This window comes from Phodopus roborovskii, unplaced genomic scaffold (genome assembly GCF_943737965.1).
Source record: "Phodopus roborovskii unplaced genomic scaffold, PHOROB, whole genome shotgun sequence".
NCBI classification, from domain to species: Eukaryota; Metazoa; Chordata; class Mammalia; order Rodentia; family Cricetidae; genus Phodopus; species Phodopus roborovskii.
In genome coordinates this window covers 21,312,864-21,338,068 of record NW_026126588.1, presented here as the reverse complement: position 1 = coordinate 21,338,068, position 25,205 = coordinate 21,312,864, and the positions used below count along the sequence as shown (strand labels likewise).

Genomic DNA, 25,205 nt, shown 5'->3' with positions numbered 1-25,205 from the left:
GAGGTCTCAGTGGCCTTCCTGGACTGGTGGTTCCTTCCGCTGTCAGTGGGACAAGCTGCTTCTCCCTCAGGAGAGCCCCTAGAGTCTTAGGGTGCACAGAAGCCACCCACAGTAGCTCCTATTACTATTATCATTTTAAAATTTAAGCAGTCTCTTGTTCCTTTACAAAACAACAAAAACAAAACAAAACCCAAACAAGTAAAAGACCTCAAACCCCCAAACAAAACAAAAATTCACCCAAAGGAACCCCCAAGCCAAGTGCAGTAACAACAACAAAAACCCAACAAACCCAAACCCCTTGACTTTTATTTCTGGCATCTGAATTCTAGAGCACGCCAGCAACCCACACTCTTTTCTCTCCTTTCCTTCCCTCGGCTCTTACCTTCCTTCTCTTCTTTGTCCTAAGGTTCACCTTTTCACTAGCCTCAGTGCTTGAATAGGTCAGACACCCAGTGGCTCTGTAATGAGAACAGCTCCATAAAGTATAAAATAGTAAGTTCTTCCAATAAAGAGTCTCATTAACTCGTCTACATTTTAGTCGGGAAAACTATTCATTTTCAATTTATTTCCATCAGAGCCTGGGCAAAAACGTTATCTGCGACATTTTGGGTTTCTTCCAAAGCCCCCATTCTCCAAGTGGGCTCTCTATTCACAGAAACATCTACCGGAAATAAAATACTAACACATCTGTCCTCTAGTTAAAGTCCCCAAACTGAAAAGTGCATTATTTGTGAAGAAACATTTTAAAAGCATCCACAGTGAAATTAGTCTAGGCTCAAGTACACTTAGATGTAAACATGGGGCCCCGGAGTTGAAATTCAAATATACATCTGTCCATTACTACATAGCTATTTTTTTTGGAGAGATCTTTTATGAATAAACCTCCCTCCAGGCTCTAAACCCCCTTACTCTCTTGCGTTTTCTGGGACCTGTTTATCTTCGGCCACTAAGAGGAGGCTTGAATCTGCATCCCCAGCCTCCAGCACGGCTTGGGATCAGCAGTAAACATGGTTCTGTTTGTTCTTCAGCGGCCTCTTTTGTATAAACAGATGTGGTGGGAAGGGAAGCCAGATCCCTGTGAGGGGCGGAGGTCTCCTTTCTGGAGAAGACTCCCAGCTGCAGCCAGGAGCCCAAGGAACAGGACACATTTCTTGTTCAGGCCTTGGAACTTGCAGTTCTTCCAGACAGGGGCCGTTCCCCCTCTCTCTCCTCCACCCTCCATCCCCAGCCTTTGTTCCTGGGAAGGCTGTCTCCATGTGATGTCTATAGCTCACTTTTGCCAGAGCAAACATTTCCAAGAGGGCTTATGCTAAGTAGGTATCTGTAAGGCAGATTTTCCTCCTTCTCTCCAAATATACTGTAGACTGAGATTTGGACTCCAGCCCTTCACACCTGTACTTTTTCCTATCTTCATATTCCCTTTGTTCTTTTGGTAGCCTTCGACTAAAAGGGGGGGGGCGTTTAAAGCAGGGAAGTTGTTAGCTTGTAAAATAACAATTCTGTTTCTACGACTGATTTGATGCAGACTCCGCCTTTATTTAGCGATTGATATTTTCACATCAGTTATGGATGTTAATAAAGGAAGAACTCCTCCAAAAGGGGGTGGTGGGTGGTAAAGGACTGCACCGAGAGCTTTGTGGTCCAGTTTCAGATAGGGAAAAAAAAAAAAAAAACCTCTGAATTGGCTTTTTGACTTTCTACCCGAACCCAGAACTTGGTTAGTTCTCCTTCAGGTGTGGGTGAATTCAAGAAGGGGCGCTCCTAGGTTGATTCCTATCAAAGGGGCTACATTTTTGGCGGCCCACACGGTGGCTCTTCTTGTCTAGAAAAGGAACAAAGGGCAACACACTGGAAAGGCCTCCCTTAGTTAGGCATGCGGGGTTTGGTGTAAGTAGTGAGCTTTACTTGCTGCTGCTCTCTCCAGGAATTCTGGGGAATCCGGAACCCAGGAGCCTTAGCCAAGAGCTTAGAGGAGCCCCCCCCCACCCCAACTTGGGTTCCTCGTTGTAGAGCAGAAGCGCAGAGATGACTGAAGACCCATTCCGCTCTACATCTCCAGTCTCCACTCTCAAAGAGTATAGAATAATGAGCGAGGGGGGAACATTCTTTCAAACCAAGGGAGTAATAATAGCAAGGACTTGATTTTTTTTTTTTTTTTTTAAACAAGCCACAGTGGTACTTTATCATCCTTCCAGCTGACAATATGCCACTCTGCAGACTGGAGAGGCGGCGGGAAGTTTGTAGTGGAAACCCAGAGGCTTTTCCAGGGGGAAATAAAAAGAAAGGAGGCTGATTCCTAGGGTCAGGCCGCCTGCGGGGTAGTGGGTTACCTCTCGCCCCGCCACCCCCAAACCCCGAGGCCAAACTGCAGCAGAGAGAGAGAGAGAGAGAGAGAGAGAGGGAGAGAGAGGTCTTCTTGGAAGCAGCTTCCTTCCCACTCCCTCTTTTATTTCACTTAAGTTACTGGCTCCAGATATTTGAAACGATTTGTTTTCGGCGCTGCCGTGGGGCTGCACAGTTAACTCTCACGGCGCCTGGGGCGGCCAGGGCATCTCCCTTCCCAGCACCCACCCCAGGGCTGCAAAGCTGCACACCACCCCGCGGCAGCGCCCCGCCGGTTCCGCTAAATTCGCAGAGGCCAGGGAAGTACTCGCAGGAGCCGGGGACGAGGGCGACAGGCAAGCAAGGGGCTGCGGCAGGCCGGCCCCGGCTCAGCAGAGCATCCCTCTGCACTCCTCCTCCTCCGCCTCGCGGTCCCTCCTGCTGGCAGGACGTCCCCTGCAACCCTTGGGGCTGCCGAGGGTCAGGAGCGATGGAGGGACGCGGGTGAGGGCGAGCCGGAGGGCCGGGGAGAGGACGCGGGACCCCGACGAGCCGCACGGGGAGCGCGGGGGAGCGCAGGGGCGCGCGGGGCGGGCGCGGCGCGGGGCTCACGGCGCGCGCGCGCGCGCTCCCCGGCCTCGCCCGCGCACACGCGCCTCCCGGAGGAGAAAGAGGCAGGCGGGCGGGCGCAGAGCACCGCGCCGGCGGCTGCAGCGGGCCGGGCCGCCGCGAGGGAGGGGCGGAGGGGCGGGCGCAGGCCGGGAGGGGGCGGCGGCGGCGCGTCGAGCTCCCGGCTCTCAGCGAGTGTGCCTGCGTGCGAGCCGGCGAGCGGGTGAGTGCGCCGGCCGCCGCCGCACGCCGGGCCGGCCTGGAGTCGGGGGGCCGCGGGGGTGCCGGGCGCTGCGAGCGAGCCGGGGAAGGGTGGCGGGCGCGCGGGCGGCGGCGGCGGCTCGGGCGCGGCCGGGATGCACCTTAGCGGGCGCCTTTCGTTGCAGCGCGCGGGCGGCCCGAGCCTCGGCGGCGGCGGCGGCGGAGGACACGGCGGCGGCGGCGGTGCTGACACCTCCCACCATGGACAGCTTCGACTTAGCCCTGCTCCAGGAATGGGACCTCGAGTCGCTGTGGTAAGTCCCAGGGCTGACCGCTCCGAGAGCCGCGGCGGCCCCGCGCGCCCTCACCTGGGCCGGGGCGCCGGGTGCCCGGGCCGCCGTGGGGGTGGGGTGGGCCGGGGGCGCCCGCCTAGCCGGCTCCTTCCAGCCTTGGCGGGCTGGATGCACGGTCGCCTGCCCGTCCATTTGCCGGGTCTCAGGTCCTGTCCCCTCCCCTCGGTGCTGCCCGCGCCAGCTCAAAGGGCCGGGGCTCTGGGTGCCAGAGGAGCGCAGCGGTGGAGGTAAAAGAGCGATTTTTTAGAACGTGTCACCGATGCCTGAGAATCCAGCCCTCCTCCCGCAGCCCTTCCTAGCTCCTTCCCTTCGGATTGGGCTCTGAGAACCCCAGGCTCACCCCCCGTGACCCCCTAGAGTTGGTGCCGCTGCGAAGTGCCTTGAGAGGATGCTCTCTAGACCGCTCCCTGCATGCTCCGAGTCTTGGCGCCTGCATCCTCTGTCTGACCTACCCACTCCCACTCGAGATGGAAAAGTGAGCACCCGGGCCAGGAGGCCAGTGTGTCTCCGCGCACGAATTCCAGAGGCCTTGGCCCAGGGAGCCTGGTTTCCCCGAGGCTCACAGTTCCTTTGCAGGCTTTCTTCACACCTCCCTGTGGCTGAACTCCTTGCCACTCCTCACCCCAGTCCCTTTTTGTCAAGCTCAAAGCTGGCAGCCTGGAATGCACTTGGGGGTCCCAGTTCTTGGGGTTCTCACATTAGGGAGCTCCTATAGGTAAATTATAGGTAGAAGCGATTTAATGCCAGTTGCAGTTGTCTGGGAAAAAAAAAATCCCATTGGCTGCTTCAGCATGCCTCACATTACCCCCACCCCCTTAAATGTTTTCAACCAGCCCTATTCAGGTGGTAAAATTACTGCTTGTATATTCCTGGAGGAACTTGTGTTATGTTTAATATTTACGGGGATGAACATCTGCTGGAACAAGCATATTAACTGCTCTGTGTTCTGCCTCTGGTAATCGCTGATTGTAGAGCCGAGCGGTTCCCTTCTTTTTAATTCAGTAAAGAGTTCACATGTGTCTGAAACTGCAAGCGGTGTGCACATGAATATGCAGTGCACAATTTTAAAGCTAAACTGCTGTATGATTTATGGCCCGTACGTCGATGGTATGTGGACATGTGGATCTTTTCAGTGATTTAGGCTTGCAGTGACTTTTTATTTTCCTAAAGACAGGTGTAACAAAAATAAACTAGACCCAAAGCTTGAGCGATATTGAGCAGTTTCTTATAAAAGATCCGTTGGTGACTGCAGCTTGCTCTGCACAATGCTAGCACCTATAAAATACAAGGATGGGCTCTAATGTAATAAAACTTGTAAATATTACACTGGCAACTTCAAAGAGCAAGTGCAGAGAGAATATGGAACATGTTATTACTCTATAAAAGTTGCTAATTACTGTGTTGCTGCTCCTGGGGTTATTTCAGCCTCTCATTTACAGATACCTATTATTTTACAGGCTTACCTTTTGAAATGTTGGTTTCTGGCACAAATTCAGTAGCTTTCCAGATAACAACTGTCTTTTAAAGATGACTGTTGCTTTTTCAAATCTAGGCAGGCTTATAGTCAAAGGGAAGAACTTGAACTGTTTGGACATATTTTTTGTGCTGCACATCCATTTTCTGGTTCAAATTGAACTGTATGGTGTTTATAAGTTGTATTTTGAGATTATCAGTGGCAATGTGCAGACCTTTGGGGGTAAGGGCTCAAGCTGTGTCTTAAGTCTCCAGCAAATTACCTGGAATGCTGTCACAGAATGTTTGCTAAACTGACTTGAAATTTACACCATCTAAATTGTTATTATTTCTTTGTTTTTATTTCTGTTTTATTTTATTTTATTTATTTTGAGACCGGGTCTCTTGATGTAGCCCTGGCTGTCTTGGAACTTGCTTTGTAAAATGGGCTGGCTTTGGACTATATGGATCACTTTACCTCTGTTTCATTAGTGCTAACGTTAAAGTCATGTACCACTACAGCTCCAAAGCATTTTTTAAAGCTGTTGTATGCTCACATATATGTATACACGCATGTGCGTGCACACACACACACATGCATACATGTATATTTGCATTATGAAAACACATAAAATTTCTTCATTATAGTATAGTAGAACAGCATGGCTTAAGAGAGTGTTTTATTTTGTGGATATAGGATTTACATATACAAAAGCTTATTTTCAGGTATATTTAAAGATGAACCAGACTATCTAGATGGAGTGTACATTTCAAACATGTGAGACATTTTCTTAGTTATGAATCACATTTTTGCACTGACATTTCTAACTCACTTTTCATAATTATTAAAGATTTTATGTGTACAGTTTACTTTTAAGCCCACGGGTGACCAAAAATACCTAGTATTTCTCTCCCCCCCTCTCTCTCCCCTCCTCCCTCTCTCCCTCTCTTCCTCCCCCTCTCTTTTTCTTCTTCTCCCTCCCCCTTTTCTCTTTCTCCCACTCTTAGCTTATTGTTGAGAGAAGGTCTTTGTGTGCAAACCAGGATAACTTCAAACTCAAGGCAACACTCTTGCCTCGGCCTACTGAGTTCTGGGTTAACAGGCATGTAGTACTCACTCCTAGTATCGCTGATCACTTTCTGTGTGTCTCGTGCTCTGGTATCCCTTCTTTTTTAGTTTGAATCTGGTACTACCTCAGAGGTGTTAAGTGATAGCACTCTAATTTTATAGATGAGAAAAAGGGAGACTTAAAACTGTTTGGTAACTATACTGAGATAAAAAATAACAACAGGCGTTTTAAATCCGAAATTAACCGAACAGTATGACTAACCAACGACATGGACATTGTATGTTTTAGCTCATTTATATCTCAACAGTAAACTTAGAAAGGAAGTACTGCTGTTGGTCCATTTGTTTTGCAGATGGCAAATTCGAAGATGGGGTGGTCAGGTACCTTGCCCGAGTTCACACAGTTCAGACTTAAGACTTAGCGTCAAGGCCTGCTTTTCTGATATCAGGTCTACGCCTTCCAGTTGGTGGAGAGTGGTTTTCAAAAGAGTTGCAAAGCAAGGCCTTCAGATTGCAAGTTAAAGTTGTATCTAAATATTAAAAGAGCAGTTCAAAAGAAAATCAGAAAACAGAATACCATGAGTTAGGAAATTAACTTATGAAAGGAGTTATAAATTTTAAACAAGGATCGCTCAGCATTTCCTTTATTTCATTATCGACCCCCCCCCAAAAAAAAAACCCCATCTGTCTTTGAAGAGAGGAGTTGCAGATTAATAGCAAGATACTCCCTTTGGTTCCCATCTTCCCCCTCTCTGCAGTTCATTAGTTTTGGGGCAGTTGATAGACACATGAGCCATTCCTCAGGGTCTTTAAAGTGACGGCCATCCTTCTTAACAGACTCACTTGTTTTTGTATTTACTTGATGTGTCTGTCTTCACTGGCCATCTCTAAAGTATAAGACCTTGTGTGGCTGCTGTGGGGGCTGCAGAGTTGGGTAAGACATGGGCTATGCACATTGCTGTCCTGTTTTATAGTTGGGCAAGAATGTGAGAGCAAAAGGAAGTTCACTGCACTAGAGAGTCAAAAAAAGAGATTGGGACTAGGGTGGGTGATAGAGGAGGTGAGGAGAGAAACTTTAATTTTTACTTATGTTTTTATTATTTTATTTTTACTTATATGTTTTAAATGGCTTCTATGGATGAGGCTGCCTTTGAACCAAGCTTTGGATGATGAATGGGCCTTTGCAGATGGTAGAGGAGAGATGACAGAGGCCAGAGGCTTGTGTGTGTGTGTGTGTGTAGGTGTACTTTTTATTGATCACAGTGAAATTATCTATACTGTGTATTTTTAAACACACAGAACCTGGTTATCAAGAGATGACTGGCAAATGTGCAAAGTTTTCCAAAACCAGTTTATGTACACCCCTCTCTAAATGCAAACACTTTTTCATTGCTAGGGAGAAAGCCGATCAAGGTTGAAATAATAAGTGTTAGGATCTTGCTTGTTACCCACTCTGTCCCATACTCCCACACAGTACAGCCTGAGTCAATGTACCTCCCTCCACACCCACGCACTCCTGGCCCCTGTAAATCCTACCTTTTGACATTGTAACACATGGCGCCAGACACATGACTCGGCAGTTAACAGTGTCTACTGCTCTCCCAGGTGACCCGAGTTCAGTTCCCAGCACCGTCACAAGGACTTGTAACTCCAGCTCTAGAGGACCCAATGCTTTCTTCTGGACCCCATGAGCATTTGCAGCATATGCCCACACAGCCACAGCCACATAAATAACAGTTTTAAGAGGCAAAAGAAAGTGTAACACGTGGGTTGTTTTGTATTCATCATTGTGGTCATCTCAGTAAATGTTCACACAGTAGGCATTATTATTGGCCAAGCTTTTGAATGTTTTGGACTGAGATTCACAGTTGGCAAACACATTTAGCCCTGAAACCCAGTACCTCCGTGAACGTGAGTACACATAACTGAACCAGGAGTGTCTGGACTTACCATTTATCATATTCCTGTTGCATTCGGGTATCTTCTAGTCATCTATTTCTTCTTCTTTTTTTAAAAGTTTCCCATTCATGGGTTGAAGCCTGCAATTTGATGCCCTTCTGTAAGGGATGCAAAGGAGAGTTTAGGACTTTAGAGAATGGCTATGCACATAAATATCAGGGACACAAAGCAAATAACCAACCGCCCACTGGAGGGGGCATGGGCACATCCCGTTGAGAGGGTAAAACGTGCATGGCCTCATGGTGCTGAAATGCGTCCCGAGGAGGAAATAAAAGGGCAGAGAGGCCAGGTGGAAGAATGAACAGAGTGTGCTGTCTATTTGAAGCTACCGTTACTAGCTGCGGCAGGATGAGGATGCATTGCAGTCCCGCCGCTTTGCTGCTGGAGGAGGCACCAGCATCTTAACCCGCTTGAAGATGCTTCCAAGGGCCAAGCGATTCTCTCTGCTTTTCAGTTCACCCACCAGAAGTCTGGCCGGGGTGGGGGGTAATCTTCCAAAAAGCCCTTTAGGGCTCCCTGGCTTTTCATGTCAGGCGCCTCCAGAAATGTCTCTCAACCATCATGCATGTTGAGGTTTCTCTCTGTTGCTTTTCTCTTTCCTTTTGGGTAAAAATGGCCCATAAGGCGGGAGGGGAGTGCCGAACAGGCACCCTGGGTTTCCCAGATTGATTGGGTGAGAGCAGTAGGCTACCTTCACTCTCATTGGCTAAAAGTGAAGATATAGTCTACCGAGGAGGCTTTCATTGGTTGCCCGAGCACGAGGGGAAAGGGCTTCACCAGGCTCCGGGGTGAGATCGCTTCCTGAGGCTCCTGCCTCCCAAATTGTGGGTGTCGGTGTGGAGGGAGCATGAAGGAGAACAGGGACCACTTTTGTTCCCGCGAGTGGCAGAGACTGAGAAAGTTGCCTGGGGAGGCTTGTTCCTGCTGGTTACTGGATACTGCTGATGAGTTCAGGCTTGGGAGACAGGGATGTGGGGGTGAAGAGAAGTGTACGCGTTAGATGTCTTTGGGTTTTAGTCAAATGCCTTTTGATGACAATGAAGATGCTCTTACGTCTGAGGAAATAGTTCCTTCCTGTGTTCCAGATTCCTTTGTGGAATGTGGGAGGGTTATAAAATGCTAAGAATCTATTTTGGGAGAATGTCCCTGTGAGCCAGAATGTCTAATCAATGACACCAGATTAGCAACTCAACAGGCCCTTCTGCCTAATGTAGGTTAAAATAATAGTCAAGTTAAGAACAACGAATCAATTTCTCAGTATGAAGTACTAGATTATTTGTGCTTGAATGGGATTTCAAAACTTGGAATAGGTTTGTCTTAAGTTTTTCTTGTTGGGGGGGGGTAAGCCTGGGTGGCAAAATCAAGGCCATAAAGGAACATATTAATATCATTTGATATAAAATAATGTTTCCTTGTTTTATTTCAAAGCAAAAATCCATAAAACTTCGTTTGGACATTGGCCGTTGTCTTTTGTCTGGAAATGTAATTTGAGGTTTTGAATTCAACTGGCTTCATTCTTTCTGTTTGACTCTGGACAGCTCACAGGTTTTTTGTTTGTTTTTACTTTTCTATAGTACAACTCTTGGTTTAATCACATAAAACAAAATGACAGTGCTTATTCTGGCCTATCTCCTACAGATGTGATAGGAAGTAATAAAAGCATCAGGTACTCTGTGAATATCAAACACGTTTCTTTTCTGCCCATTGCTTCCTTAAAAATGTCTGTTTTCGTAACAAAGAAACGTGCAGAAAGACCACATGGGCTCTGCTTCAGCCGTGTGCCTGGCACACAGCTCTTTGCTTGGCATTGGAACCCAGGGGCATCCTTAGTGGGGATTAGGTTTTCTAGGTTGTGTGTCATAGGCCAGCAGGTATGAATATGATTGTACTAGCAACTTCTTAAGACATGAACCATTACATAATCTCTGATGTTTTACTCAGAATGTATTGTGTTACCAACCATTACATCAAATGACTTCATCTGGCACTGTGACTCAGTACGTTATGTCAGGCTAATCATAATTTCAGCTCACCAGAAAGAAAAATACACGGTTACACCAGGCTATGAGGGTACCACACCACCTAAGAAGTGAAGTGAGTTTTAATTGAAGACAACTCACACAGGGGGTGTGCTAGGGGGCCTTGGGCGCCTGAAGGTGGTGCACTGGGTGGGTGGGGTTTGTTGTGTGTTGCCTATGGCCTAGAGTACTGTGTGAGCATTTATCAGCGATGTGGCTGGGCCCGTGTTAAAACATAATGATTTCCCGGCATTGCCGAAAGACATTCCAGGATAAGCGGATCAGCAATTGTGGGCTATCCCTGAGACTCTGTGCCATGAACTAGAATCACTTGGAGGTGGGAACCTCGGTCCAGGGAGGTGCTTTCATTGGGCTGGCCTGTAGGTGTATTTGTGCAGCATTTTCTTGGCTCATGATTGATTCTATCTTGGGCATGTGTATAGATTGTACAGGACAGCGAGCCAGTAAGCTGTGCCCTTCCCGAATCTCTGCTTCAGCCCTTGCTTCCGGGTTCCTGCTCCAGGTTCCTGCCTTGGTTTCCCTTCGTGATGGGCTGTACCCTGTAAGCCAAATAAACCCTTTCCTCCCCAAATTGCATTTGGTCATGGTAAAGTAGGGCAGACTCCTTGCAGCTGCTAAAATCTGAGCCCACTCCCATGGTTGGGAAGCCGGAACCACAGTGTGCAGACGGCATGCATTGTATTCACGTGGGAATTTTCCCTCTGCAATATCTCTACTCACATGTGGAGGAAGCCAGGGAGGGGACTTAAACTTCATATAATTTCTCCCCGGGAGGCTTGTTGTTAGCGGAGGTAAACAAAAATGACTCTAATTTGGAGACCACACTAATGTTTCAACTCACAGCTACGTGCTTACTTTGATACTGAAAATAATTTTATTTTTGCTTTTTTTTTTTTTTTATGGGCAGGAAATTAGTTTTCAGAAACCCCCTGGGGGTTGTAATGTGAGCCTGTTAGTCTTAGTTAAATTTTTCTTGTCATACCTGTGCTGTTTACCTCAGTTATGAAGTGACAGAACAAATTTTCTGTCAGTGTTCATTGAAATGTTAATTAGCTCCTTGACAGTTAGAGAGAAAAAAAAAACACTTTCCTGTAGTAGATCAGCTCCAGTTCTGGGAAATAATCTGTTTTTGTTTTCAAATTGGGAAAATACATTTTTTTTTTTCTGTAGAAGGTTTCCAGAGGGACTTAAAGATCAGGGCTACAGAAAGGTGTTTGGAGAAGAGAGGTCAGCATACGACATATAGTACACATCCAGGGAATGCCTCTGAACTTTAATGGGTATCCAGCCAGATAGCCCAGGGATCTTGTTAAAATACAGATTTTAATTTCACAGGACCAAGGTGGGCCCATGGGTTTACACTTCTGATGAGTTTTTGGGTAATGATGCTTTATCACAGAACAGACATTGACTTGCAAGGATCGAAAGCATGCCTTTGAAGAGATGCCTTTTCCGGAGACTCCGTAGTCTCTTTCCTGTTTGGGGGAGACTTGTCTAGCAACATCATCCCTTCCTAATGCTTCCTAAGGCAGCATCCATTCTATTCCATTAAAAATAGAATTCCGATGAATGGGGGTGGGGGTGGTGACTAGGACTTGGGGGCAGAGTGGGAGTAAACATGAGAGCATGAGCAAACACAGTTTATAATAAATAGGCTAATCACATCCGATCCTAAGGCCCTTTGGATGTGTGGGGATTCTAATGGAGGCTCCTGTAGGTGCCCAGGATGGATACCAGGTGTCTCCATTAGTTTTTATCCACTCTGCCTCTAGGAGGAAAGGGTAGAGGTGGGTGTTTAGGGAGTAGCAACAGTTTACAGAATTATTGCCCTACCTGGTGGCCGTCATCCTAAATTACAGCTTTCTCAGTGTCCTACAAGAAATCTCCACTCAACCTCCATGGAACCTAGGGTAGGTTTTGGATTCCTCTGCCAGGGATCTGATATGTTCCACTCTACCAAAAAACCATGAGTCAGTCGGGTGGGGGTTTCTTCACTGTGGATTCCCCTGTTTAACACAACCTTGCTTCAGTAGGAACATACAGGGGGCTAATGAAATACAACCCAGCCAACTTTGCATTCTGTGAGATCTGTGGGGAAGGCATTGGCTTATTTTTATTACTGAAGGTGTGAACACACACGTGCCTCCACACACTTCCATTTTTTCTGACTAAGATAGTATTTAAACAGCTTCATGTTTGAGATTTGGAAAAGAACAAAAAATGACGTAAGGAATAGTGGGGAAAATTTGAATCTGTGGCCTTAGGGCTTGCAAATTGGTAAAGTATTGTACCTGCAGAAGTATTTAGTGTCATTGGAGCTACAGATGTTAGTTGTGTTCTTTGTGCAAATGATATTTATTACCTCGTAGGTCACAAACCGTTGTGCTAACTAATCTTGTGTAACCGTATCTTGGGCATGCCGTATTATTTTTTTCTGATTTACCTTGTATTACCTTGTAAGGAGGAACAAGGAGACTGTTGTATTTTAACTAGGTATGTGTTAAGGTGAGCAAGTATGCAATTACTGATTTGGCCTGTAAATGCATTTGCTTTCAAGTTGCAGAAAACAGTATTATCTGGCTATCAATATGTAATACAGACAATGGGGTTCATATAGACAGTCCCCAATTATAAATAAATAAAGGACATTTTTAGACTCAGAGCTTTGTTCTGTTGGGTCAAGAGATCCTTAAGAAGAAAAATAAGTTAACAGAGATCAATCAACTGGGTGCTGAGCATGGGTGTCTCAGAACCCTAGCTTTGTCTGTGAGAGCAGGACCCAGCTTGGTTCCCCCCACAATACCATAACCCATGGGGTGGAGCTGCTTGTATAATTTCTTGGAACAATGGTTGTGTAAAGCGTGACTGGAGCTTGAGGACCTGAACTCAGCCTGAAAAGTAGTGCCAACCTCATAGTGCCAATTCTGTGGTCACCTACAGAGAGGCTCTGTGTCCTGAGTCCAGTAGGCAGACAGACCTTGCTAGACTTGCTAGACTTCCCATGTCTTCTGAAATGCCCCTCTTCTGACTCAGCCATTGCAGACCCTCCTAACAAAATATGAGAGCCATCTGTTGTCTGGGAAGTGGACTATACCATTCATTGAGATGGGACCACTACCTCGTTGCGCCAACCAGAATTCCTTCTCCATGGGGTTAACAATTCATGTCTGTAACCTGGTTATAGTCCTGGCCCTGTGACCCATCTGTAGTGCCTGGATGCAGATTAAAGTGGTACAGCTCAAGTTATAGGGCTACATAGGATAGTCCAGTTCCGAGCTGCTTGTAGAGCCAGCCAAGTCCTTCCCAGAATTCATGGCCATGACCCATGAGACCACGTCATCTTGTGGCATAAGACTGTCTGTCTGTTCCCTTGGAGATAGTTCCTCTTCCAGAGCATGGTGGAAGTTTTACTTAGGTGACATCTTTCCATTCCTCTTAAAAACAAGTAGAATTTCCTTTGGTATGAACAGAATACCTTTCTTTTTCTTGGAAAGCTGATAAATTTTATGTACTACCCAGTTACCGCCTTCCCTTGATTTAAAACTCTGGCGGGGAGTAACAAGTTTCAAGTGTGGGTAGGAAATATTTGAAGAGGCAGTTGGTTGGGTTTGGGGGACAGGTGAATAAGAACAACGAATAAAGACACATGTGTGAAGAGGCTGCGATGAAACAGACTACTTTGTGTTCTAACTTCAAAGGGGTGGGGATGAAATATTTATACTAAATATTTACAGTGTGGGAGGAAATCCAGCATTTTAGCTTCTAATATTTCCATGGACAATTAGTTACATAATTAATTTATATTCTTTTCCTTGCCTACATTCTTCAGCAAGGTGAGAGCAATACTTTAGAACCCTAAACTATTACGCACAATAATTCAGCAGAGTATGTTTACGGTCTAGGGGACACTCAGCTGTTCTTGGTAACGTCGTTTCTCTCGATCTGTCTGTATGTGTCTGGGTTGAGATGAGCTGTCACTGGGTAGAACCAGACACAGACATATGACTAGACCTCGTTTCTAGTCCATGATGTGTTTACACCCTTTCAAATACCCGCCCGATGCCTTGGGATGCATCTAAGGAGGATTTGTGGCATGAGCGGATCTTAAAGGATGAATCAGAGTAGAGGAGGGCAGCAGGCACTGTGTTGACAAAGAGGGGCAGGGCAGTATCTGCACGGTGAATGTGAGTTAGACTTGTGCACCTAAGGAAGGAATAGCAGGAGAGGAAGCTGGGACATGGAGCGAGGACTAGTTCTAGAAGGACTTTGCCTGGCATCCTAAGGAGCTGGGACATCTCCTTGTAGATGGTCAGCCATGGAGGTCAATGAGCAGGTGAATACAATGGTTACTATCTGCATGGTAGAATTTCAGAAGGCATTGTACAAGGTTGAGTCTTGCGACTGGGGTCATGTCTAGAGAGTCAGGGGGTCAGCATGGGGGACAGGGAGGGAGGCGAGTGCAGACAAGGCAGTTAGATGGCATCGTCAGAGCCTGAGGGTGGCCTGGATAAGCGTGGGACCAGAAGTGTCCTTTTGGGAGATGCAGCTTGTGCGATCAGATGGGGACCCCAGGAGGAGAAAACCCAAGCTTGAAAGGTGGAGTGTTGTGATCTAAATTGGTTGTGTTTAAGGGCAGGTGGCTTATGGGAACATTGCTGTAAGATCCTGACAGGCAGGCAGGAGGTGAGGGTGATTGTAAAGATGAGGGTATCCCCTGGGGGGGGGGTATGATGAGCGAGACCAGGATGAGAAGCAGGGTCTGGGATGTTTGCAGCAGGTGGGGCAGGGCAGTGTAGAAAGGAGGAAGGGGGGGGGTGACTAAGAGGCTGAGGAACTAAGAGATGCAAAGGTTCATGGATGGGCAATGGGTGATAGTGATGGATGTGGCCGAGCAGAGCTGGGAAGGTCTTGTTTCTGAGGGGAAGGGGAAAGACCTCTAGAGGTAGCTCTCAGAGGAGGCTGGAGGGGCTGGACCCAAGGTGCAGGAGTGCACTCTTGGCAATGAAGGACGCCCGCCCCCTTCCCCTCTTCCCTTCCTTCATCTTTCTCCTTCTGCAAGGAAAGGGAGCTTCTAAAAGCAGTCACAGAGCCGTGTACGGTGAAATACCGTGAAAGTTAACGGATAGGTGTTTCATGGTTATTATCTGTGACTTAATGAAAAAAATCTGCATAAGCCACTTTAGCATAAATCTCTGTCATACATTCTGTAATTTAATTAGAGTGTTTTGAAAGTGATTTCGATTCAGAAGTAGTTGGGTAAGGCTAAGTCACCAGAATTAAAAAAAAAAAAAAAAAAAAAAAGAAGTGAACTTTTCTAATTGTGGAGAATTTAAAATGGATTTTTAAGAATTATTTTTAAATTTAAAAGACTGGCATACAGCCGGTCGGTGGTGGCTCACGCCTTTAGTCCCAGCACTCGGGGAGGCAGAGGCAGGCAGATCTCTGTGAGTTCGAGGCCAGCCTTGTCTATAGAGTGAGTTCCAGGATAGCCAGGACAGGACTGTTTCACAGAGAAACTCTGTCTTGAAAAACCAAAACCAAACCAAACCAAACCAACAAACAAAGGGCTGCCATCAGGAGCCCCGGGATGCTGTGGTACCGCTGACACTTAGTGACAGAATGCCAGAGGGCCTCTGAGTGGTCCCGAGGCTCTTAGTGATAAAGGAGGGCCAAGAGCCTTCAAATGCTATTTTCTAATCTTCATAACCTGTGAGGTTCCCTTGCTTCGTAGAGAAACAAAGGAGTGTAGCACATGGTGCAAAACCCATGTCTAGGTGGTGTAGCTGGCCTGCCCACTCAGGAAGTGTGTATACACGGCCACTATCCTATAAAAAAGCTCCGCTTAATGACAGTCATTGAGTGTGAATTCCAAGGTCTCATCAACTCCAAAGTATTTGTGAGATTTATATGTGTGCATGACAAACATCTATATCTATCCAGCGTATACACGTAAGTCTCCAATGGGCACAGGGGAGTTGATGTGTATGAAGCATCTTGAGATTTATTGTGAATGTTAAAACTCTGAAGCTGTCCTGGGAGCAAATATTGTGGGCTGGTGGGATCCTAATTAACAGGCTTCCCTGTGCAAGAGTTGTCTGCGGTCATTATCATTTTGGGTTCCACTTCTTTATCCATATTTACCGTGTATAAAACACACTGTCTATATATTTTCCCTTAATTATTTGTATGCCCATAAAACCACTAATTTGACAAGTTTTATGGTTGACGAAAATGGCAACAACTGTTTGCCACAGCTGGTCACATCTATTGTAATACCTAAATGTAACTCTATTAATAACTACAGTGATGGCGCAGCAATAAAACTATCAACACCACCTCGGGAAAGCCGCCCGAAACGTGCGTCAGGTGTTTTTAAATGCGGCCTGTCTTGTAGCAGCTTCTTCATTCCTTGTGTGGCTGTCCTTTCCCTACGGGGTGATCCTGTACAAATGTGCTGTGTTGGCCGCACAAAAGAGTAAGCAGGATTAAATTGTGTCATGAGATAGTTTGGTAAAGTGAAATTAATAGATTCTTGGCATAATGGGCTGTGACAAATTGAAACAGATGTCAGAAATAACCGTAGATGCTTTCTTTAAAGATCTTTGAGAACAAAACAAATTAAATTTTAAGGAAGATTTTAAAAAATCCACTTGGCAGGCAACATTCCAGAGAGGCACCATTTGGTAATCGGAAGGGCACGGACTTCAGAGCCAACCTGTAGGAGGAGTTCAGATCCCGGCAGGCCCTGTATTAACTGTGTTTTCTTGCATCTGGGAGCCTCCGTTTTCTTGCATATCTGGAAGTAACCCTGCTACTGATTTTCTAAGATTAGATGAGTTAAACGTTAGCAGCACGACACACAGTAGGTCTTCCAGATGGCAAGCTTAATTTTTCTAGTTGGACATCTGTTTTGTTGCTTAAACAACATTTAAAGGTGTTCTGTGAGGTCACTAAATGATTTTTTTTTTAAACTGATCCCCCCCCAAACCTGGCTTCTCAGTCGAGTGATATCGTAGCAAGAAATACCCTGCAGATGTCAGTGGCTACACGACGGTTCTATCCTACAGCAGTTGCCGATGAGCTTGGCTTCTGCCTTTTCTGTCTCGGCCACACCGGCAGGCGTACCTTCTTTTGGAACATGCCATCCTGTTGGTAGAAGAGGAAAATGGGCTTCGTCAGGGTGTGACCATGACATGGCTCCTATTGCATTAGCCTAATAAGATGATATGGCCTCCCGAGCTGTTCATCAGCATTTCCCGCTATTATTAATTAGTGTTTTTGAATTAAATTGTAACATATTTCAAAAGAGCATCTCAGAGAGCACTCATGTTGTGTATTCTATATTATAAAATAGCTTTACATTTTGGTTTGTCCTTCCGTTTTTACCGATGCTTGTATAACCATGGTAAAAAGGGGGGATCGAGCGAATCCTACATGCACACGCACACAATAGCAACAACAAAACCCAGGTGAAGTTTTTTTTTCTCCAAATAGACAAAGTTCACTTGAGATAGGCTAGAATATTATGGGAGTTGGTTTATTCACATGTATGCAGTTATTTAGTGTTTCATACTTAGCCAATTTGCCTGTACCTTGTAAGGCTTAACACTGTATATTCAATTATGTCCTGATTGCTAAATTAATAAGCTAGTTTTTCATGTCACAGGAGAACTAAGATTAATGTATAAGTGAAGAGTCAAATAAATATGTTGACTGGAAGGCAATCAGTTGGTTCATAGAAAAATAATGTTTATTGCTTCTTTTAACTTGACCTGTATTTCTGGAACCTGGCTTTGATCTCTGAAAAATCTTCAAATAGCAGAAGAAGCTGTGTGAGCCAACAAATAAGCAGAGAATATCTGCCCACCGATTGGTGAGTGGCCTTCGGGTGGAGCGGATGAGGGAGTCCCTGGGATTTAGTGTGGACCGAGCCTGTGTTTACCTCTGCTTCACTTTCTGAAGTCCCAAGTCCCCAGAAAATGAGAAATGCAATGCTTTTCTGAAAAGGGCAATTTTCCATTTCCTGCAAGTCTTGTTTTATTACTTAGAAATATTCTCTGTGCTGTTGGAATAATATCATTAAATTTGGAGCAGGAAGCAGAACACAGCAGTGCTGTGAAACGTTTAAATGGTGTTTAAACTCTGTGAGACGGGGATAAGGTTAAAAAAAAAATAAAATAAATAATTACAAATGGAGTTATTACTTTCTAGTCTGTGTGAGCATTGAGACATAATGTTTTGAACCGGCTGTACAGTACTTGGAAGAAAACCCCATGGAGTCAAAACTTGAACACATTAGCTGTTCTCTAATGGGCCCAGAAGATCTTTGGCAACTTCAAAATAATTTCTAATTCTCATTACTTTAACTTCTTTGACCATAAGAATAAAGTTCTTGCTGCCCCCACCCCCATGTCCAGAACTCTGTGTCTACCAGGAATTGCTTCTTCTAAGCAAAGATCTTTTCCTTAAAACCTTTAAAAAGCTAAGTAAGTTCTGAATAGTACGTTTCCATATCACAGGTCTTGATTAATGAAATCGATTGAGCCAGTGTTTCTCTGGTGCCTTTGTTTGTATCACAAGCCACCAAATGTTTTCTGTTTATTGTAATAGGCTACATGCAGAATCTTGTTTAAATGATATTATAGGATATACCAATGTGTGTATTACTTGGGATTTAAGAGCCTAATAGTGTGTGTGTATTTTTTAGGAGCTCACATGTTCATGGTTGTGTGAATGCAGATAGAGCCATTTTGCTTTTGCATTTTTAATCTAGTTGCTTTTTTTGGTGCTCAGTTGACTAGGCTGGGACCTCCAATAGAGTGTCAAATAAGCATCAGTTAGCATAGTTTTCCTGCGTGTTTTTCCTGATCTTGGAGTCTGGGGAGGCTTTCAGTTGTTTAGGATTATAATATTACCTATAGGTTTTTTTCATAAATGCTCCGAGTCAGGTTAGAGTTCCCGTCTGTTTCATTGCTGTGCTGGAGCAATTTTGTTAAAGACATTTTTCAGATCCTGTTCTATTAATTCTAGTAATATGGTTTAAGCCAGTAACTGATGGTCATCTGTTGAACCAACCTTGCATTCCTATACAATCTCACTTGGCCATAGTGTGTAACCCTTACAGATTCATAGCAGAATAACTCTCGCTAGTATTTTGCTGAATGACTTCCTTTTTGCAGAGTGTTTTCCCTCGGTTTCTCCTTTAGTAGTGGAAGCTCACGATCGCCAGGGACAAGAATGAAAGAAAGATTTCTCCATGGAAATACGAAGGCTTCGTTTCTGTGCATATTTGGAATGACTGTCCCTTAAGGAAGGATAATCAAGTCTTAAAACATGTCCAAGTGTTCAAGCTCAGAATGCTTTCCCAGAGAATTTTAACTTGACATATGCTCAAGAAATGCCTACCTATTTTTAATATGACACATTTAGAATTTATATCTTGACTTTATGAAAGTCAGCCCCTCCCCCCACCACCACTTAGTTTCCTAGTCCAGTAAAGGAGGCTTAGGGAACCAGTAATTAAATGGTATGTGATCTGCCTCTATGATGGTACATGATGGGAAGGTACAATTATTTAGTAAGTGTGAACATTTTTTTAAAACTCAGTTCACAAATTCATATGTTTAGGGGACAAGCAAGACCAAATAAATGTGTGCAGCAGTAACAGAGGTAGTCATACGTGACTCTGCTTCCATGCATTCAAGGTAAAACAGACAGTGTTAGCCTCTCCTGTCCTGGTATATCTGCCTCCTGTCCGAGTTTCCCGATGGAGCTTGTGGACCTGGACCATATGTTTAACTCTACTCTTAGGGTGACCCTTAACTTCTCCACAGCTCTGTTGTCTCATCCATGAGATGCGGATAATGGGCGAGTTGCTGATCTCCAAGGGCTGCATGGTGTAATGTTTGGAAGAAACTTGAAATGATCAGATTCTCTGTCAGTGTAGGACATTTTATTTATTTTTTCTGTGGATCTCCATTTTCCGCAGAAGATACTTTTTTGTCCCCATATTTTAGGAGCTATCCACTGAAAATTGCCCCCCGACTGTCTAGAAATACCTCTTTTTCATAGAACACACTTGCTGATAGCTGCTAGATCCATTATCTGGGCTTTAATTGTTGCCTGGGTTATCCATCCCACTGGCCTTGTAGTAAAAAAGACTACTGTCCTAGTTTGTTCACCCTTCAGATGTAAGTCTTTGTGACAATCCTGCAATAGGCTTCAGAGTTCTCACAAACTCAGGGTTACCCTTAATAGTTTTCTGTGGCTTCCTCGACAAATAATCAGAAGGTCAGAACTTGTACTTTCTTGGTATCTAAACGTTTGAAACGGTTTGATTTCTATGGTTTTCTGACCACAATAAATCAAGCTGTGACATCTTTTAACACTCCACAGGAAGTATTTTCAGTGCAGGACTTTTACTCAGTATCTATCTGTACAAGGTCTACCAGGTAGCCTGGCCACAGCAGTGGCTGTAGGCTAGCTTTCCAGTTTTTCATTCAGCAGGACACAGCTACCCAAACCCTTGAGTCTCATGTTGCCTGAGCACCTACTATGCATGAAGCTTGGTAATGCCTAGAAAAGAACGTGACCCTTACTCTGAAGGAACACGCATGCAGTCTTGTTGGAGAGGAACCAGGATCCTTGAAACAGCTGACTAGTCGGGCTTGAAGAACGTTGTTAGCTCTTTCTGCAAGGGAGCTGAGAAATCAGATTTCTAGAGCGTTCTAGCCCCTTTCGTCACTTTTAGCAGCAGAGGAAACTGTTACAGCCAATGCCAATTGCTGTGATGTAGTTCAAGGCTGTTCAAACCTAACCGTTTTTTTTTTCCAGAATCAACTGGCCATCCGGAGGAAGGGGTCCAGAAATTTGTGTTTGGGTACCAGTGTTTATTTATCGGACCTGGGCATAGTAACAGGCTGGAGAGTGATCTCAAAGGTTTGGGCTTATGGGTCGTTTGAGATGAAGCTTTGTGGCTTTTTGTCAGAGAGTTGGAACCTGGACTCTGGAATGCAGGAGGAGTAGAACCTGCTTTCTCAGAGCTCTGCCTGCCTGCCCTCCCTTTTCCTGTCTATTTTCCCTCTTTCTCTTCAGCCTGTCTCCCTCTTCCAGCCTTGGAAATCCGGAATCCTTAACCTGGAGGTCAGGGGACCCTCACATCCTCGTGGAGGGAGCCTGCAGCTTTCATGAGACCCCCCAAAGGCATCCGTGACCTCTGCTTCTGCGCTGGTGGAAGCTGCTCTGGCAGCAGCCGGTTTCCATTAGGAGCTGGGGCTGAGGTGGAGCTTGGAGAACTCTGAGAACTGGATTCCTTTGTTAGTATTTGCAGGCGCTGTGGAAACTTTGGGCACCGAGACAGGGATGCTAGGCAGAGCCACCCTGCAAGGCCGAGGGCCTTGACTGTGAGCACATAGTGTGTCCCTTCGGACTGCTACCCCAGCGCGAGGCTTGCAGTGTTGCGGAAGCCAGGGAAACCCCAGGGCCTATAGGTTCTCCTCCTGCCCTTGCCTCACGCCATGGTGGGAGGCAGGTGCTGGAGATTTGCTTTAATTGCAAATACGCTGATTGACACAGACCTTCTCAAAGTGAGGCACAGCAGCTAGAAGAATGCCTGTCTTCTGTGCTTAAAATGAAATTAAGGGCCAGTGTTGGATATGAAAGGCATTTTATAAGCACGAATACCATACCCTATCTCAAGGGCTTTTCAAATATTAATTATAGCTACCCTGAGGGTCACTATGCAGTGCTAAACTCATGACCAAATAGCTTTACTTGTCTCTTTTAGAGCTGTAATGAAGCCCTTGATTTCCCCCTCATTATACAGTATTCAAATTTACCACATAACAGTTTTAATGTAATTGATGGCTATGCACTTTTCCTTGCAGTGGTAGGATCAAGGATCTCTTAATGTGGCCAGACAGCAAGAGTCCAGAGTGCGCTGTTTATCCCTGGGAGTAGTTGGAAGGCAGGACATGTTGGGGACATTCAGTTAAGTGTGGCCAGTCAGGACGCCTTTTCAGGATGACATTCTTTTGGCGAGTGCATATGATAAAGCCAGAGTTAGACTTCAGGGATTTGGGCCTTGTCTATATTTAGTATCCAGAGATTCCCAAGAGCTGTCATGGGTGAGGGGTTTCCAGCTACAGGTTTTGTAGAAGCTAGATAATTTAGTCATAGAGGGATAGTGGCGCATGCATATTTGGAAGTTCATTCATTTGTTCATATTTTACTATGCTTCAAAACATCCTGTTTATTTCCTCATTTTTTAGAAGGACATGATTGTTTTCTATAAAAAAAAAAATTCTCTTAACGAGAAATTAAATCAAAGAAAAAGCCAAAGTATTTAGGTAACCTGACAAGCCCTTTAAAAGTTTTCTGGGAGATTTGGATATGAAAAATGAATACATCAAGGGAAGAAATGTCAATAATAATTTCTTTAATGGCACTTAAACAAATGTACAGTCCAACATAGTGGTAGACACCTGTAATCCTGATGTTGTAAGGCTACAATATGAAGATACTAGTTCAAGACCAGCCTAGGCCACTACAGCTCATTCCAGTCTAGGCTGGGTTACAGAGTCCCATGTCAAAAACAACCCCTAACTACAATTAAAAACAAAACAAAACCTACCACGTCAATTTTCCTTTCCTTTCCTCCTTCCCACCCCCTTTCTCTCCATCTGTCTGTCTACAAGAAGATCTGTCTGTCTGTCTGTCTGTCTGTCTGTCTGTCTACAAGAAGGCAAATAAATGTAGGCTTACCATTGTCAATGTTCTTGATTTCATATTACTATATGTACTGAGGTGCTATCTTAGATATGGGGTCCAGGAAACGTATCGTCACAGCTGACCTAGGAAAGTACCTTATGGTCAGCATCTAACAAATCCTAACCACCCTGTCACCAACGGTTCTCTACACCAGGAGATGATAAAATCAGAGTCAATTCGATAAGCTGTGTTCCAAACCCAAGTTCCCCTATCTCCCTTTATCTGTGACCCAGCCAATAGAAGAGTCCAGGCCAGGAGCTGGGGATTTGAGCAGGCAGACTGCAGCTAGAACATTGTCCGGGAGAGAGTCCCCTGGGTGAGCACGTGGCTACTGCTGCTGTGGGATATTCTTGGTGTCTAGGCTGGCTTGGCTTGGCTGCCCAGAGACCAATCAATTCTCTTACTGTTTCTAGATCCGAGAGGAAAGAGGACAGCTTGCAGTTGTTTGGAAAGGATGATAGTTCGAGAGAAAAGAGGCTTCTGTATCAGTGTAGTTTCCTTCCTTAACCCTAACGACCTTGCTTCCTGAGGTTAGAGACTCGAATGTGCTGTGGGCTGTGTGCTTGGTTTACCCTGTCAATTGTGCTTGCCGCTGCTTCAGACCGTGGCTCAGCTGGCCTTGCTGCCTTCTGAACCCCAATTTTGACTTCTGTGTGGGTCTCAGATCTCTGCCCTGTCCTGACAGCTGGCTGCTGGGGACACTCGGCCTGTGCCTCCTGCAGGCAAGGCTTCACTCTGGTTAGGTTTTCCCTTTTTTAAACTAATTTATATATATTTATCCCTGATCACAGTTCCCCCTCTCTCCTCTCCTCCCAGAGCCTCCCCCCACGTCCCCTCTGCTCCCTACCCCCACCCATTCCTCCTGCATCTCTCTTGGAACTCTTTAGGGTCAGGTTCTTGCCCTGATGAAGACTCTTCTTCCTTTTGTCCCCGGAAGAAGATAACAGATGTTTTATGATCAGAGGCAGAAATACTGTATACAGATTCTCTTTTAAAATAACATATTTATTTGTATTTTATATAGATTGGCATTTTGCCTCCGTGTATATCTTTGTGAGGGTGTCAGATCCCCTAGGAAAGGAGTTAACCAGACAGTTGTGAGCTGCCATGTAGGTGCTGGGAATTGAACCTGGGTCCTTTGGAAGAGCAGCCAGTGCTCTTAACCGCTGATCTGTCTCTCAGCCCCAGATTCTTAATCTTTATAAATTGATTGTTTAACCCAGACAGTACAAGTTATTTCCTTTGAGGTGTGTGTCACTTGAGGCAAGCTGATTAGTGCCTGGTTTAATTCTGTGTGTGTGTGTGTGTGTGTGTGTGTGTGTGTGTGTGTGTAAAACACCTTAACGACAGAAGGAGTTATGTTAAGTTCCTGTTTTCGCAGCATTTAGTCCACAGTTATGTGACTCTGTTTCTAGCCTGTAGTGAGGTAAGCAGAGGATGTGTTCCTCGTGGTAGCCAAGAAGCAGAGACAGAGAGGGGTAAGATGTCACCAAAGACTGTTCCCACTGACACACTTCCTGCCGCTAGGCTCTACCTCCCCAAAGTTTCTTAACCCTCTCTGATTATTGCCACCAGCTGAAGACCAGGCCTGCAGTGCATGAAACTTATGTCCAAAATGCCAGTTAAGAATGACTAATAATTACTAGCATCTTTCATTCTCGTTAGTTCTTAGTAACCAAACACCACAGGCTGTATTGCATCTATTGAAGGAAAAATACAGACAGGGAAACTGAGGCATAGCCATTTCTGCCCAGTATGGCACTGACATTGGTCATGTGCTCCTTTGTGTCACTGTGATTTGGAAGCAAAGCAGATGCTCTGTTTCCTATAGGATATTGCCGTTTTTTAAGAAAATGTGAAACCAGGCGGTGGTGGCACATACCTTTTATCCCAGCACTCAGGAGGCAGAGGCAGGAGGATCTCGGTCTACGGAAGGAGTTCTAGGACAGAAAATGTGAGTTTTTTCCTTGTTGTAGAGTCTTATTCTGTAGGTGAGATGACTTTGGACTCATGGCTGTCTTTCTTTCTCAGCCTCCTGAGTCCATGGTACTTTTGTGAGTTCTGGTCTTCTTCTTGGCTGCCTTACTATGCTGGATGCTAGACTACTGCATGACACTGTCTAGGGGTGACTACTCAAGCGAACAGGACAAGAGTGGGATTGGAGTGCACAGTAGTTTAGGACAGAGGAACTAAGACCTCATATCTCAGGGAACTCCACAAGGCGAGGGTGCTATTTTTGTGTTGTGAATCAGGGGCATCCCAGTTACTCAGAGCTCAGACATGGCGTCGGCAGCCCTAAGACTTGCTTTGGATGCAGAGGCAAAAGCTGGTGAAGGAAGCTGGACCACAGAGAGACGTTTCAGCAGCATGTGGCAGCCTCTCAATGCTGTGCAAGCAGGAGACTTGAAGGGTCTGAAGAAGGTGTGCTCCTCA

General features: G+C 45.5%; 1 protein-coding gene across 3 annotated transcripts in view; it reads left to right on the top strand.

The window, feature by feature from the left end:
* The first annotated feature begins 3,234 nt into the window (after positions 1-3,234).
* The window catches only part of Aff3 (ALF transcription elongation factor 3), a 403,958-nt gene continuing 381,987 nt past the window's right edge, over positions 3,235-25,205 (top strand). For all 3 annotated transcript variants that reach the window (XM_051204402.1, XM_051204400.1, XM_051204399.1), the window contains exon 1: positions 3,235-3,446. In XM_051204402.1, the coding sequence (XP_051060359.1) occupies positions 3,394-3,446 (53 nt within the window). In that variant the 5' untranslated portion in view covers positions 3,235-3,393. The remainder of the gene's footprint in view (positions 3,447-25,205) is intronic.